The 17,776-nt window shown below is 48.0% G+C and overlaps 1 protein-coding gene across 1 annotated transcript in view; it reads left to right on the top strand.

Annotated features, from left to right (window-relative positions):
- Positions 1-17,776, top strand: part of LOC135564791 (serine/threonine-protein kinase SMG1-like) — a 137,286-nt gene that overhangs the window by 21,204 nt on the left and 98,306 nt on the right. The window contains 9 exon segments of the mRNA XM_065010850.1: positions 1,243-1,388; positions 2,201-2,536; positions 3,509-3,665; positions 5,041-5,191; positions 7,108-7,228; positions 7,667-7,918; positions 8,293-8,394; positions 8,544-8,723; positions 9,313-9,457. Of these exon segments, the coding sequence (XP_064866922.1) occupies positions 1,243-1,388; positions 2,201-2,536; positions 3,509-3,665; positions 5,041-5,191; positions 7,108-7,228; positions 7,667-7,918; positions 8,293-8,394; positions 8,544-8,723; positions 9,313-9,457 (1,590 nt within the window).

The raw sequence follows: 17,776 nt of genomic DNA, 5'->3' as shown, positions 1-17,776 counted from the left end.
AATACCATATAGTAACCCATACCTCTCTCTGTCAAGACCATGTAGTAGCCCATACCTCTCTCTCTGTCAATACCATATAGTAGCCCATACCTCTCTGTCAATACCATATAGTAGCCCATACCTCTCTCTCTGTCATGACCATATAGTAGCCCATACCTCTCTCTGTAAATACCCTATAGTGACCCATACCTCTCTCTGTCAAGACCATATAGTAGCCCATACCTCTCTCTGTCAATACCATATAGTAGCCCATACCTCTCTCTGTCAATACCATATAGTAGCCCATACCTCTCTCTGTAAATACCCTATAGTGACCCATACCTCTCTCTGTCAAGACCATATAGTAGCCCATACCTCTCTCTGTCAATACCATATAGTAGCCCATACCTCTCTCTGTCAAGACCATATAGTAACCCATACCTCTCTCTCTGTCAATACCATATAGTAGCCCATACCTCTCTGTCAAGACCATATAGTAGCCCATACCTCGCTCTGTCAAGACCATATAGTAACCCATACCTCTCTGTAAATACCATATAGTAACCCATACCTCTCTCTGTAAATACCATATAGTAACCCATACCTCTCTCTCTGTCAAGACCATATAGTAACCCATACCTCTCTCTCTGTCAAGACCATATAGTAACCCATACCTCTCTCTGTCAAGACCATATAGTGACCCATACCTCTCTGTAAATACCCTATAGTGACCATACCTCTCTCTGTAAATACCCTATAGTAACCCATACCTCTCTGTAAATACCCTATAGTAACCCATACCTCTCTCTGTAAATACCCTATAGTGACCATACCTCTCTCTGTAAATACCCTATAGTGACCATACCTCTCTCTGTAAATACCCTATAGTGACCCATACCTCTCTCTGTAAATACCCTATAGTGACCATACCTCTCTCTGTAAATACCCTATAGTGACCATACCTCTCTCTGTAAATACCCTATAGTGACCCATACCTCTCTGTAAATACCCTATAGTGACCATACCTCTCTCTGTAAATACCCTATAGTGACAATACCTCTCTCTGTAAATACCCTATAGTAACAATACCTCTCTCTGTCTGTAAATACCCTATAGTGACCCATACCTCTCTCTGTAAATACCCTATAGTAACCCTCTCTGTAAATACCCTATAGTAACCCATACCTCTCTCTGTAAATACCCTATAGTAACCCATACCTCTCTCTCTGTAAATACCCTATAGTAACCCATACCTCTCTCTAGGTTTGAGAAGGCTGCAGTGGAGTACCAGGAACAGCTGTGTGCCGTGACGGGGATGGACTGTTCCATTAAGGGCTTCGACCGCTCACTCCTCAAACTGGGCGGAGCCAACAGCTCTAACACAGCCAGCCCCAAACACAACGGCAACGGTGAGACACACAGCTCTAACACAGCCAGCCCCAAACACAACGGTGAGACACACAGCTCTAACACAGCCAGCCCCAAACACAACGGTGAGACACACAGCTCTAACACAGCCAGCCCCAAACACAACGGTAAGACACACAGCTCCAACACAGCCAGCCCCAAACACAACGGTGAGAGGACACACAGCTCTAACACAGCCAGCCCCAAACACACTGGCAACGGTGAGACACACAGCTCTAACACAGCCAGCCCCAAACACAACGGTGAGACACACAGCTCTAACACAGCCAGCCCCAAACACAACGGTGAGGCACACAGCTCTAACACAGCCAGCCCCAAACACAACGGTGAGACACACAGCTCTAACACAGCCAGCCCCAAACACACTGGTGAGAGACACACAGCTCTAACAGTCAGCCCCAAACACAACGGTGAGACACACAGCTCTAACACAGCCAGCCCCAAACACACTGGTGAGAGACACACAGCTCTAACACAGTCAGCCCCAAACACAACGGTGAGACACACAGCTCTAACACAGCCAGCCCCAAACACACTGGCAATGGTGAGAACGCGGAATAGGGGGACATTTCAGAGGCAACCACTAGCTGATAATAACCAGGTGTTCCCCTCTCTCTCCTCCTCCCCCTTTCCTCTCTTCTCCTTCTGCCTCTCCCCTCCTCTCTCTCTCCTTCCGCCTCTCCCCTCCTCTCTTCTCCTTCCTCCCCTCCTCTCTCTCTCCTCCCCCTTTCCTCTCTCCTCCTCCCCCTCTCCTCTCTTCCCATTCTGCCTCTCCCCTCTCTTTCTCCTTCAGGTGACTGCAGGAAGACGGTTCTCCTCAAGTCCAATGAGTGTTCCTCCGAGGTGCTCAACCTCCTTGCCAATAAGGCATGCCAGTGCTATGTGGCCCTTGGCGATTGGTCCTCGGTGCAGGAGTGGCAGGCCAGCGTGCACGCCCTCAAGAAGAACCCTGGTAACCCTGCCGCAGCGAGCGTGCACCTGAAGACAGACTTCAACTACGTACGGGCGCTGAGCTGCTTCGAGGACGGAGACTTCCCAGAATGCCGTGCTCAGCTGGAGCTCCTGGCGGGGGAGAGAGACGACTACGGCATGCTCAACTCCACCTCTACTGGCTCCAAGGATAAACTAGGTAGGAGGGGGAGAGGGAGGACTAAGGCCTGGTCAACTCCACCTCTACTGGCTCCAAGGACAAACTAGGTAGGAGGGGGAGAGGGAGGACTAAGGCCTGGTCAACTCCACCTCTACTGGCTCCAAGGACAAACTAGGTAGGAGGGGGAGAGGGAGGACTAAGGCCTGGTCAACTCCACCTCTACTGGCTCCAAGGACAAACTAGGTAGGAGGGGGAGAGGGAGGACTAAGGCCTGGTTTACTCCACCTCTACTGGCTCCAAGGACAAACTAGGTAGGAGGGGGAGAGAGAGGACTAAGGCCTGCTCAGCTCTACCTGCTCTAAGAATAAACTAGGTAGGAGGGAGAGAGAGAGGACTAAGGCCTGGTCAACTCCACCTCTACTGGCTCCAAGGATAAACTAGGTAGGAGGGGGAGAGGGAGGACTAAGGCCTGGTCAACTCCTACCTGCTCTAAGAATAAACTAGGTAGGAGGACTAGGCCTAAGGTTTACTCCACCTCTACTGGCTCCAAGGACAAACTAGTTAGGAGGGAGAGAGAGAGGACTAAGGCCTGGTCAACTCCACCTGCTCCAAGACTAAACTAGGTAGGAGGGACAGGGAGGACTAAGGCCTGGTCAACTCCACCTGCTCTAAGAATAAACTAGGTAGGAGGGACAGGGAGGACTAAGGCCTGGTCAACTCTACCTGCTCTAAGAATAAACTAGGTAGGAGGGACAGGGAGGACTAAGGCCTGGTCAACTCCACCTGCTCCAAGAATAAACTAGTTAGGAGGGTGTCTGAGGACTAAGGCCTGCTCAACTCCACCTGCTCTAAGAATAAACTAGGTAGGGGAGGAGTTTGTCTTAATGGTGTATGTTTTTCCACCTGTCTAAGTTTAAACTAGTTAGGAGGGAGAGAGTGAGGACTAAGGCCTGTCAACTCCACCTGCTCCAAGAATAAACTAGTGTAGGAGTGTGTGAGTGTGTGACTAAGGCCTGCTCAGCTCTACCTCCTCTAAGAATAAACAGTTGTTGAGTCCGGACCCCTCAGAACTGCAGAAGGCCATTGAGGTGCAGCTGCTGCGGAGCGCTGTGGCTGCCATGACAACGGCCAATCACGAGCAGGAACAGAAGGCCATGCCCACCTCGGAGTGAGTCCCTCATTGAATCTTGGAGGTCACTTTTAGTTGAATCCTGTATTCATGTGTTAGTGCTGGGTAGGAACAAAAACCTGCTGGATTGTGGAACACTTCATTGGGAAGATCTCAATCGCATACAACTCGTCTCCTTCTCAAAACCCCATTGGAGGAGGTGAGAGATGGGCGGGGACCTCTGGCTCTGTCATCCAATGGGAGAGCGAGTAGACGCCAGTATTTCATTGAGCTCTTCCATGATGTCTTCCACATTCCATTTGGGTTGAGTTCTGTTGGACTGACTGTGGGTTCTGTCTGTGCTGCTCTATGGGCCCTGGTCAAAAGGAGTGCACTATATAGGGAACCATTTGGGTTGAGCTGAGTTCTGTTGGACTGACTGCGGGTTCTGTCTGTGCTGCTCTAGTGGGCCCTGGTAAATTGAGCTCACTATGATAGGGAATTCCATTTGGGTTGAGCTGAGTTCTGTTGGACTGACTGCGGGTTCTGTCTGTGCTGCTCTATGGGCCCTGGTCAAAAGGAGTGCACTATATAGGGAACCATTTAGATTGAGTTCTGTTGGACTGACTGCGGGTTCTGTCTGTGCTGCTCTATGGGCCCTGGTCAAAAGGAGTGCACTATATAGGGAACCATTTGGGTTGAGCTGAGTTCTGTTGGACTGACTGCGGGTTCTGTCTGTGCTGCTCTATGGGCCCTGGTCAAAAGGAGTGCACTATATAGGAAACCATTTAGATTGAGTTCTGTTGGACTGACTGCGGGTTCTGTCTGTGCTGCTCTATGGGCCCTGGTCAAAAGGAGTGCACTATATAGGGAACCATTTAGATTGAGCTGAGTTCTGTTGGACTGACTGCGGGTTCTGTCTGTGCTGCTCTATGGGCCCTGGTCAAAAGGAGTGCACTATATAGGGAACCATTTGGGTTGAGCTGAGTTCTGTTGGACTGACTGCGGGTTCTGTCTGTGCTGCTCTATGGGCCCTGGTCAAAAGGAGTGCACTATATAGGGAACCATTTGGGTTGAGCTGAGTTCTGTTGGACTGACTGCGGGTTCTGTCTGTGCTGCCCTATGGGCCCTGGTCAAAAGGAGTGCACTATATAGGGAACCATTTGGGTTGAGCTGAGTTCTGTTGGACTGACTGCCAGTTCTGCCTATGGGCCCTGGTCAAAAGGAGTGCACTATATAGGGAACCATTTGGGACAGACTATGTACACTCTCGTTCACTACTTCCCACCTGTCTAAACGCTTCGATAATTGGTGGAGACTTAGTGGGAGTTTCCACCTTCAGAACCCAGTCATTTCCTTTTCGATCAGAGACAGGAAGTGAAGACACTGGGAGGAAGGAGAGGTAATATCTTACGTGTTCTGTGTGTGTTTACAGTACCCTGGTCCGTTATCTGAAGCAGACGGGTCGTATCTCTCTGGGTCCCCTCCGCCTCTCCACCCTCACCCTCTCTGACGGCCTGCCCACTCTGGCCACCCTGCAGCTATACTGCTGCTCTGCCCTGGAGAACACACTGAGCGGACAGGAGGTACACACACACACACACCCACACACAAACCCTCGCCACCCTGCAGCTATACTGCTGCGCTGCCCTGGAGAACACACTGAGCGGACAGGAGGTACACACACACACACACACACACACACACACACAAACCCTCGCCAGCCTGCAGCTACACTGCTGCTCTGCCCTGGAGAACACACTGAGCGTACTCTACATGACCATAAGTATGTGGACACCTGCTCATGGGTATTAATATGGAGTTGGTCCCCTGCTTTGCTGCTATAACAGCCTCCACTCTTCTGGGAAGGCTTTCCACTAGATGTTGGAGCATTGCTGCTATAACAGCCTCCACTCTTCTGGGAAGGCTTTCCACTAGATGTTGGAACATTGCTGCTATAACAGCCTCCACTCTTCTGGGAAGGCTTTCCACTAGATGTTAGAACATTGCTGCTATAACAGCCCCACTCTTCTGGGAAGGCTTTCCACTAGATGTTGGAACATTGCTGCTATAACAGCCTCCACTCTTCTGGGAAGGATTTCCACTAGATGTTGGAACATTGCTGCTATAACAGCCTCCACTCTTCTGGGAAGGCTTTCCACTAGATGTTGGAACATTGCTGCTATAACAGCCTCCACTCTTCTGGGAAGGCTTTCCACTAGATGTTGGAACATTGCTGCTATAACAGCCCCACTCTTCTGGGAAGGCTTTCCACTAGATGTTGGAACATTGCTGCTATAACAGCCTCCACTCTTCTGGGAAGGATCTCCACTAGATGTTGGAACATTGCTGCTATAACAGCCTCTACTCTTCTGGGAAGGCTTTCCACTAGATGTTGGAACATTGCTGTGGGGACTTGCTTCCATTGAGCCATGAGCATTAGTGAGGTCGGGCTCTGATGTTAGGCGATTAGGCCTGGCTCGCAGTCAGCGTTCCAATTCATCCCAGAGGTGTTCTATGGGGTTGAGGTCAAGGCTCTGTGCAGGCCAGTCAAGTTCTTCCACACCGATTTCGACAAACAATTTCTGTATGGACCTGGCTTTGTGCACGGGGGCATTGTCATGCTGAAACAGCAAAAGGCCTTCCCCGAACTGTTACCACAAAGTTGGAAGCAAAGAATCATCTAGAATGTCATTGTATGCTGTAGCGTTAAGATTTCCCTTCACTAGAACTAAGGGTCCTAGCCCGAACCATGAAAAACAGCCCCAGACCATTATTCCTCCTCCACCAAACTTTACAGTTGTCACTATGCATTGGGGCAGGTAGCGTTCTCCTGGCATCCGCCAAACCCAGATTAGTCCGTCGGGCTGACAGATGGTGAAGCGTGATTCATCACTCCAGAGAGAACCTTTCCACTGCTCCAGAGTCCAGAGGCGGCGAGCTTCACACCACTCCAGCCGACGCTTCACATTGAGCACATGGTGATCTGAGGCTTGTATGTGGCTGCTTGACCATGGAAACCCATTTCATGAAGCTCTCGACGAACAGTTCTTGTGCCGATGTTGCTTCCAGAGGTAGTTTGGAACTCAGCAGTGAGTGTTGTAACCGAGGACTGATGATTCTTAAGAGCTACGTGCTTCAGCACTCTGCGGTCCTGTTCTGTGAGCTTGTGTGGCCTACCACTTCGCGACTGGGCCGTTGTTGCTCCTAGACGTTTCCACTTCACAATAACAGCACTCACAGTTAACCGGGGAAGCTCTAGCAGGGCAGAAGTTTGACCAACTGACTTGTTGGAAAGGTGGCATCCTATGACGGTGTCACATTGAAAGTCACTGAGCTCTTCAGTAAGGCGTACCAGTCTCTCATTCTACTGCCAATGTTTGTCTATGGAGATTGCTCGGTTTTATACACCTGTCAGCAACGGGTGTGGCAGAAATAGCCAAATTCACTCATTTGAAGGGGTGTCTACATACTACCCCCCTAACCCTCTCCTCCTCTCCAGGACTGTCTGATCCCTCTGTACAGTGAAGCTCTCAGCACCTGTAAACAACAGGACGTCCAGCCGTGGCTCCACGCACTGAGATACACCATCTACCAGAGACAGCTACTGCTCAGGCTGAAAGGTAGACCGCGTCCCTGTGTGTGTCTGTGTGTCTGTGTCTGTGTCTGTGTGTCTGTGTCCGTGTGTCTGTGTCCGTGTGTCTGTGTCCGTGTGTCTGTGTCCGTGTGTCTGTGTCCGTGTGTCTGTGTCCGTGTGTCCGTGTGTCTGTGTCCGTGTGTCTGTGTGTGTGTCTGTGTCCGTGTGTCTGTGTCCGTGTGTCTGTGTCCGTGTGTCTGTGTCCGTGTGTCTGTGTGTGTGTGTGTGTCTGTGTCCGTGTGTGTGTGTCTGTGTGTGTGTCTGTGTCCGTGTGTCTGTGTGTGTGTCTGTGTGTGAGTTGTTTCTGGTCTCTTAAACGCTGTGCTTTATATCTCGCTGTATTTGTGTGTGTTGTCCCCATCGCTGTGTCTTTGTCATGTGACTCACGTTAACCCTCTCCCTCTTCCTGTGTTCCATTACCCAGGCTCCTCTGCTCCGCTGGATGGCCACCTGATGGAACTATGTCTGACGGCCGTCAAGTTCGCCCGGAAACAGGGGAACATTGCCCTGGCAACGCGTCTGCTGGGCCAGTGCAGCGAGGAAGAGGAGGAGGAGGAGGAGGGGGCGGAGGAGGGGTTGAGCCGTGCGTTCAGGCGTCTGTCACTAGCGGGTGCTGTGGGGGAGAAGTGGGGACCTGAACTACAGATCGAGAAGGCTAAAGTCCTCTGCACCGCGGGTGAGTGTGTGTGTGTGTGTGTGTGTGTGTGTGTGTGTCTGTGTGTGTGTGTCTCTGTGTGTGTGTGTGTGTCTCTGTGTGTGTGTGTCTCTCTGTGTGTGTGTGTCTCTGTGTGTGTGTGTCTCTGTGTCTGTGTGTCTCTGTGTCTGTGTGTCTCTGTGTGTGTGTGTCTGTGTGTGTGTGTCTCTGTGGTGTGTGTGTGGGTATGTCTGTGTGTGTGTGTGTGTGTGTGTTTTTGGCTTTACTCGTCTTTCTCTTTATCCACTTATTCCTCTCCCAACTCTCTCTCATGCTCCACCTCTCTCCCTCCTCTCCTTCCCTCTCCCCGTCTCCCCTCCACCTCTCTCCCTTCCCTCTCCCCGTCTCCCCTCCAGGTCAGTCCCTGGTAGCCATGGAGATGTTGAGTTCCTGTGCTCTGTCTTTCTGTCGCTCAGGGAAGTGTGAGCGAGCCGCCTGTCGCTCCGTCCTCACTCTGTGTAAGTAGTGGTTCCACTGTGTCACGAATGGCCCCCTATTCCCTACGTAGGGGCTCTTATTGGAGGAGGAGGGGGGGGGTGTCTCCCTGTGCATGCTGGGTAATGGATGCCTGATGCTCTGTTCCAACCGTCTGTCTCTGTGTCTGTAGGTAAGTGGCTGCTGGCGGACTGGAAGGACATGACCCCTCAGCTCAAACAGGTGGTGAAGAGGTCAGGGGTCATGACCCCAGGGGTCCCCGCCTTGCCCCCCATCAGCCGGAACATCACAGCCCTGCTGGAGTTACCCCTAGAGGACCAGGGCATGCCCCGAATCACAGCTGAGACCACAGGTAGGACACCCCCCCTCCCTAACCCCTCTCTTCCTCCAGTCTGCACCCTACACCTAACCCCTCTCCCTAACCCCTCTCTTCCTCCAGTCTGCACCCTACACCCTAACCCCTCTCCCTAACCCCTCTCTTCCTCCAGTCTGCACCCTACACCCTAACCCCTCTCTTCCTCCAGTCTGTACCCTACACCCTAACCCCCCCTCTCTTCCTCCAGTCTGTACCCTACACCCTAACCCCTCTCCCTAACCCCTCTCTTCCTCCAGTCTGTCCCCTACACCCTAACCCCTCTCTCTCTCTCTCTCTGCCTCTATTGTGAGTGTAGGAGAGCTGGACTAGATCCCGGAGCAGCTCTACCAGTCTGTACCCTAACCCCTACACCCTAACCCCTCTCTTTCCTCCAGTCTGTACCCTAACCCCTACATCCTAACCCCTCTCTTCCTACAGTCTGTACCCTAACCCCTACACCCTAACCCCTTTCTCTCTGCCTCCATAGTGAGTGTGGGTGTAGGAGAACCAGACTTGGTCCTGGGGCAGCTCTACCAGTCTGTACCCTAACCCCTACACCCTAACCCCTCTCTCTCTGCCTCCATAGTGAGTGTGGGTGTAGGAGAACCAGACTTGGTCCTGGGGCAGCTCTACCAGTTGTCCACCAGTCAGGCTCCGGAGGTGGCCAAGTCCTGGGCGGCTCTCGCCAGCTGGGCCTATCGTTGGGGACGGAAGGTGGTCGACAACGCCAGGTACATATTCTGACAGTTGTTGTCACGCAGCAGTCATCCGAGAAACCGAGGCTATTGAGTCTGCCGATAAGAATATGGTGATTGACAGAGTCTAAAGCCTTGGCGAGGTCGATGAAGACGGCTGCACACGGAGTAGCCAGGCGGAAGGCATGGCCAGCCGTTGAGAAGTGCTTATTGAAGCTTTCGATAATCATGGATTTATCGGTGGTGACCGTGTTACCTAGCCTCAGTGCAGTGGGCAGCTGGGAGGAGGTGCTCTTGTTCTCCATGGACTTCACAGTGTCCCAGAACTTTTTGGAGTTGGAGCTACAGGATGCAAACTTCTGCCTGAAGAAGCTGGCCTTAGCTTTCCTGACTGACTGCGTGTATTGGTTCCTGACTTCCCTGAACAGTTGCATATCACGGGGGCTATTCGATGCTATTGCAGTCCGCCACAGGATGTTTTTGTGCTGGTCGAGGGCAGTCAGGTCTGGAGTGAACCAAGGGCTGTATCTGTTCTTGGTTCTGCATTTTTTGAACGGAGCATGCTTATCTAAAATGGTGAGGAAGTTACTTTTAAAGAATGACCAGGCATCCTCAACTGACGGGATGAGGTCAATGTCCTTCCAGGATACCCGGGCCAGGTCGATTAGAAAGGCCTGCTCACAGAAGTGTTTTAGGGAGCGTTTGACAGTGATGAGGGGTGGTCGTTTGACTGCGGCTCCGTGGCGGATACAGGCAATGAGGCAGTGATCGCTGAGATCCTGATTGAAGACAGCGGAGGTGTATTTGGAGGGCCAGTTGGTCAGGATGACGTCTATGAGGGTGCCCTTGTTTACAGAGTTAGGGTTGTACCTGGTGGGTTCCTTGATGATTTGAGTGAGATTGAGGGCATCTAGCTTACATTGTAGGACTGCCGGGGTGTTAAGCATATCCCAGTTTAGGTCACCTAACAGAACAAACTCTGAAGCTAGATGGGGGGCGATCAATTCACAAATGGTGTCCAGGGCACAGCTGGGAGCTGAGGGTGGTCGGTAGCAGGCGGCAACAGTGAGAGACTTATTTCTGGAGAGGGTAATTTTCAAAATTAGTAGTTCGAACTGTTTGGGTATGGACCTGGAAAGTATGACATTACTTTGCAGGCTATCTCTGCTGATAACATGAATATAGACGTGATGCGTTCTGTGGTAGAAGCTGATAACATGAATATAGACGTGATGCGTTCTGTGGTAGAAGCTGATAACATGAATATAGACGTGATGCATTCTGTGGTAGAAGCTGATAACATGAATATAGACGTGATGCGTTCTGTGGTAGAAGCTGATAACATGAATATAGACGTGATGCGTTCTGTGGTAGAAGCTGATAACATGAATATAGACGTGGTGCGTTCTGTGGTAGAAGCTGATAACATGAATATAGACGTGGTGCGTTCTGTGGTAGAAGCTGATAACATGACGTGATGCGTTCTGTGGTAGAAGCTGATAACATGAATATAGACGTGATGCGTTCTGTGGTAGAAGCTGATAACATGAATATAGACGTGATGCGTTCTGTGGTAGAAGCTGATAACATGAATATAGACGTGATGCGTTCTGTGGTAGAAGCTGATAACATGAATATAGACGTGATGCGTTCTGTGGTAGAAGCTGATAACATGACGTGATGCGTTCTGTGGTAGAAGCTGATAACATGAATATAGACGTGGTGAGTTCTGTGGTAGAAGCTGATAACATGACGTGATGCGTTCTGTGGTAGAAGCTGATAACATGAATATAGACGTGGTGCGTTCTGTGGTAGAAGCTGATAACATGACGTGATGCGTTCTGTGGTAGAAGCTGATAACATGAATATAGACGTGATGCGTTCTGTGGTAGAAGCTGATAACATGAATACAGACGTGATGCGTTCTGTGGTAGAAGCTGATAACATTACGTGGTGCGTTCTGTGGTAGAAGCTGATAACATGACGTGGTGCGTTCTGTGGTAGAAGCTGATAACATGAATATAGACGTGATGCGTTCTGTGGTAGAAGCTGATAACATGAATGTGGTAGAGCTGATAACATGTGCGTTCTGTGGTAGAAGCTGATAACATGAACGTGATGCGTTCTGTGGTAGAAGCTGATAACATGAATACAGACGTGATGAGTTCTGTGGTAGAAGCTGATAACATGAATATAGACGTGATGCGTTCTGTGGTAGAAGCTGATAACATGACGTGGTGCGTTCTGTGGTAGAAGCTGATAACATGAATATAGACGTGATGCGTTCTGTGGTAGAAGCTGATAACATGAATATAGACGTTGTGCGTTCTGTGGTAGAAGCTGATAACATGAATATAGACGTGATGCGTTCTGTGGTAGAAGCTGATAACATGACGTGATGCGTTCTGTGGTAGAAGCTGATAACATGAATATAGACGTGATGCGTTCTGTGGTAGAAGCTGATAACATGACGTTGTGCGTTCTGTGGTAGAAGCTGATAACATGACGTGGTGCGTTCTGTGGTAGAAGCTGATAACATGACGTTGTGCGTTCTGTGGTAGAAGCTGATAACATGAATACAGACGTGATGCGTTCTGTGGTAGAAGCTGATAACATGACGTGATGCGTTCTGTGGTAGAAGCTGATAACATGACGTGGTGAGTTCTGTGGTAGAAGCTGATAACATGAATACAGACGTGATGCGTTCTGTGGTAGAAGCTGATAACATGAATATAGACGTGATGCGTTCTGTTGTAGAAGCTGATAACATGAATATAGACGTGATGCGTTCTGTGGTAGAAGCTGATAACATGAATATAGACGTGATGAGTTCTGTGGTAGAAGCTGATAACATGACGTGATGCGTTCTGTGGTAAAGCTGATAACATGAATATAGACGTGATGCGTTCTGTGGTAGAAGCTGATAACATGAATATAGACGTGATGCGTTCTGTGGTAGAAGCTGATAACATGAATATAGACGTGATGCGTTCTGTGGTAGAAGCTGATAACATGAATATAGACGTGGTGCGTTCTGTGGTAGAAGCTGATAACATGACGAGGTGCGTTCTGTGGTAGAAGCTGATAACATGACCTGATGCGTTCTGTGGTAGAAGCTGATAACATGAATACAGACGTGATGCGTTCTGTGGTAGAAGCTGATAACATGAATATAGACGTGATGCGTTCTGTGGTAGAAGCTGATAACATGAATATAGACGTGGTGCGTTCTGTGGTAGAAGCTGATAACATGAATATAGACGTGGTGCGTTCTGTGGTAGAAGCTGATAACATGACGTGATGCGTTCTGTGGTAGAAGCTGATAACATGAATATAGACGTGATGCGTTCTGTGGTAGAAGCTGATAACATGAATATAGACGCGTGATGCGTTCTGTGGTAGAAGCTGATAACATGAATATAGACGTGATGCGTTCTGTGGTAGAAGCTGATAACATGAATATAGACGTGATGCGTTCTGTGGTAGAAGCTGATAACATGAATATAGACGTGATGCGTTCTGTGGTAGAAGCTGATAACATGAATATAGACGTGATGCGTTCTGTGGTAGAACCTAACAGAACAAACTCTGAAGCTAGATGGGGGGCGATCAATTCACAAATGGTGTCCAGGGCACAGCTGGGAGCTGAGGGTGGTCGGTGCAACAGTGAGAGACTTATTTCTGGAGAGGGTAATTTTCAAAATTAGTAGTTCGAACTGTTTGGGTATGGACCTGGAAAGTATGACATTACTTTGCAGGCTATCTCTGCTGATAACATGAATATAGACGTGATGCGTTCTGTGGTAGAAGCTGATAACATGAATATAGACGTGATGCATTCTGTGGTAGAAGCTGATAACATGAATATAGACGTGATGCGTTCTGTGGTAGAAGCTGATAACATGAATATAGACGTGATGCGTTCTGTGGTAGAAGCTGATAACATGAATATAGACGTGGTGCGTTCTGTGGTAGAAGCTGATAACATGAATATAGACGTGATGCGTTCTGTGGTAGAAGCTGATAACATTACGTGGTGCGTTCTGTGGTAGAAGCTGATAACATGACGTGGTGCGTTCTGTGGTAGAAGCTGATAACATGAATATAGACGTGATGCGTTCTGTGGTAGAAGCTGATAACATGAATATAGACGTGATGCGTTCTGTGGTAGAAGCTGATAACATGAATATAGACGTGATGCGTTCTGTGGTAGAAGCTGATAACATGAATATAGATGTGGTGAGTTCTGTGGTAGAAGCTGATAACATGAATATAGACGTGATGCGTTCTGTGGTAGAAGCTGATAACATGAATATAGACGTGATGCGTTCTGTGGTAGAAGCTGATAACATGAATATAGACGTGATGCGTTCTGTGGTAGAAGCTGATAACATGACGTGATGCGTTCTGTGGTAGAAGCTGATAACATGACGTGATGCGTTCTGTGGTAGAAGCTGATAACATGACGTGATGCGTTCTGTGGTAGAAGCTGATAACATGAATATAGACGTTGTGCGTTCTGTGGTAGAAGCTGATAACATGAATACAGACGTGATGCGTTCTGTGGTAGAAGCTGATAACATGACGAGGTGCGTTCTGTGGTAGAAGCTGATAACATGAATACAGACGTGATGCGTTCTGTGGTAGAAGCTGATAACATGAATATAGACGTGATGCGTTCTGTGGTAGAAGCTGATAACATGACGTGGTGCGTTCTGTGGTAGAAGCTGATAACATGAATATAGACGTTGTGCGTTCTGTGGTAGAAGCTGATAACATGAATATAGACGTTGTGCGTTCTGTGGTAGAAGCTGATAACATGAATACAGACGTGATGCGTTCTGTGGTAGAAGCTGATAACATGACGTGGTGCGTTCTGTGGTAGAAGCTGATAACATGACGTTGTGCGTTCTGTGGTAGAAGCTGATAACATGAATATAGACGTGATGCGTTCTGTGGTAGAAGCTGATAACATGAATATAGACGTGATGCATTCTGTGGTAGAAGCTGATAACATGAATATAGACGTGATGCGTTCTGTGGTAGAAGCTGATAACATGAATATAGACGTGATGCGTTCTGTGGTAGAAGCTGATAACATGAATATAGACGTGGTGCGTTCTGTGGTAGAAGCTGATAACATGAATATAGACGTGATGCGTTCTGTGGTAGAAGCTGATAACATTACGTGGTGCGTTCTGTGGTAGAAGCTGATAACATGACGTGGTGCGTTCTGTGGTAGAAGCTGATAACATGAATATAGACGTGATGCGTTCTGTGGTAGAAGCTGATAACATGAATATAGACGTGATGCGTTCTGTGGTAGAAGCTGATAACATGAATATAGACGTGATGCGTTCTGTGGTAGAAGCTGATAACATGAATATAGATGTGGTGAGTTCTGTGGTAGAAGCTGATAACATGAATATAGACGTGATGCGTTCTGTGGTAGAAGCTGATAACATGACGTGATGCGTTCTGTGGTAGAAGCTGATAACATGACGTGATGCGTTCTGTGGTAGAAGCTGATAACATGACGTGATGCGTTCTGTGGTAGAAGCTGATAACATGACGTGATGCGTTCTGTGGTAGAAGCTGATAACATGAATATAGACGTTGTGCGTTCTGTGGTAGAAGCTGATAACATGAATACAGGCGTGATGCGTTCTGTGGTAGAAGCTGATAACATGACGAGGTGCGTTCTGTGGTAGAAGCTGATAACATGAATATAGACGTGATGCGTTCTGTGGTAGAAGCTGATAACATGAATACAGACGTGATGCGTTCTGTGGTAGAAGCTGATAACATGAATATAGACGTGATGCGTTCTGTGGTAGAAGCTGATAACATGACGTGGTGCGTTCTGTGGTAGAAGCTGATAACATGAATATAGACGATGCGTTCTGTGGTAGAAGCTGATAACATGAATATAGGACGTTGTGCGTTCTGTGGTAGAAGCTGATAACATGAATACAGACGTGATGCGTTCTGTGGTAGAAGCTGATAACATGACGTGATGCGTTCTGTGGTAGAAGCTGATAACATGAATATAGACGTGATGCGTTCTGTGGTAGAAGCTGATAACATGACGTGGTGCGTTCTGTGGTAGAAGCTGATAACATGACGTTGTGCGTTCTGTGGTAGAAGCTGATAACATGAATACAGACGTGATGCGTTCTGTGGTAGAAGCTGATAACATGACGTGATGCGTTCTGTGGTAGAAGCTGATAACATGAATATAGACGTGATGCGTTCTGTGGTAGAAGCTGATAACATGACGTGATGCGTTCTGTGGTAGAAGCTGATAACATGACGTGGTGCGTTCTGGTAGAAGCTGATAACATGAATATAGACGTGATGCGTTCTGTGGTAGAAGCTGATAACATGAATATAGACGTGATGCGTTCTGTGGTAGAAGCTGATAACATGAATATAGACGTGATGCGTTCTGTGGTAGAAGCTGATAACATGAATATAGACGTGATGCGTTCTGTGGTAGAAGCTGATAACATGAATATAGACGTGGTGAGTTCTGTGGTAGAAGCTGATAACATGACGTGATGCGTTCTGTGGTAGAAGCTGATAACATGAATATAGACGTGATGCGTTCTGTGGTAGAAGCTGATAACATGAATATAGACGTGATGCGTTCTGTGGTAGAAGCTGATAACATGAATATAGACGTGATGCGTTCTGTGGTAGAAGCTGATAACATGAATATAGACGTGGTGCGTTCTGTGGTAGAAGCTGATAACATGACGAGGTGCGTTCTGTGGTAGAAGCTGATAACATGACCTGATGCGTTCTGTGGTAGAAGCTGATAACATGAATATAGACGTGGTGCGTTCTGTGGTAGAAGCTGATAACATGAATATAGACGTGGTGAGTTCTGTGGTAGAAGCTGATAACATGAATATAGACGTGATGCGTTCTGTGGTAGAAGCTGATAACATGAATATAGACGTGGTGAGTTCTGTGGTAGAAGCTGATAACATGAATATAGACGTGATGCGTTCTGTGGTAGAAGCTGATAACATGAATATAGACGTGGTGCGTTCTGTGGTAGAAGCTGATAACATGAATATAGACGTGATGCGTTCTGTGGTAGAAGCTGATAACATGAATATAGACGTGATGCGTTCTGTGGTAGAAGCTGATTGCGTTCTGTGGTAGAAGCTGATAACATGAATATAGACGTGATGCGTTCTGTGGTAGAAGCTGATAACATGAATATAGACGTGATGCGTTCTGTGGTAGAAGCTGATAACATGAATATAGACGTGATGCGTTCTGTGGTAGAAGCTGATAACATGAATACAGCGTTCTGTGGTAGAAGCTGATATCATGGCGTGATGCGTTCTGTGGTAGAAGCTGATAACAACGTGATGCGTTCTGTGGTAGAAGCTGATAACATGACGTGATGCGTTCTGTGGTAGAAGCTGATAACATGAATATAGACGTGGTGAGTTCTGTGGTAGAAGCTGATAACATGACGTGATGCGTTCTGTGGTAGAAGCTGATAACATGACGTGATGCGTTCTGTGGTAGAAGCTGATAACATGACGTGATGGTAGAAGCTGATGCGTTCTGTGGTAGAAGCTGATAACATGACGTGATGCGTTCTGTGGTAGAAGCTGATAACATGACGTGATGCGTTCTGTGGTAGAAGCTGATAACATGAATATAGACGTGATGCGTTCTGTGGTAGAAGCTGATAACATGAATATAGACGTGCGTTCTGTGGTAGAAGCTGATAACATGAATATAGGCGTTGTGCGTTCTGTGGTAGAAGCTGATAACATGACGTGGTGAGTTCTGTGGTAGAAGCTGATAACATGACGTGGTGCGTTCTGTGGTAGAAGCTGATAACATGAATATAGACGTGGTGCGTTCTGTGGTAGAAGCTGATAACATGACGAGGTGCGTTCTGTGGTAGAAGCTGATAACATGACGTGGTGCGTTCTGTGGTAGAAGCTGATAACATGAATATAGACGTTGTGCGTTCTGTGGTAGAAGCTGATAACATGAATATAGAGCGTGATGCATTCTGTGGTAGAAGCTGATAACATGACGTTGTGCGTTCTGTGGTAGAAGCTGATAACATGAATATAGACGTGATGCGTTCTGTGGTAGAAGCTGATAACATGAATACAGACGTGGTGAGTTCTGTGGTAGAAGCTGATAACATGAATATAGACGTTGTGCGTTCTGTGGTAGAAGCTGATAACATGAATATAGACGTTGTGCGTTCTGTGGTAGAAGCTGATAACATGACGTGGTGCGTTCTGTGGTAGAAGCTGATAACATGAATATAGACGTTGTGCGTTCTGTGGTAGAAGCTGATAACATGAATAT

The sequence above is a fragment of the Oncorhynchus nerka genome, linkage group LG26 (assembly GCF_034236695.1).
Source record: "Oncorhynchus nerka isolate Pitt River linkage group LG26, Oner_Uvic_2.0, whole genome shotgun sequence".
Taxonomy (NCBI): domain Eukaryota; kingdom Metazoa; phylum Chordata; class Actinopteri; order Salmoniformes; family Salmonidae; genus Oncorhynchus; species Oncorhynchus nerka.
The sequence above is the reverse complement of the archived record's forward strand: the minus strand, read 5'-3'. Positions and strand labels throughout refer to the sequence as shown.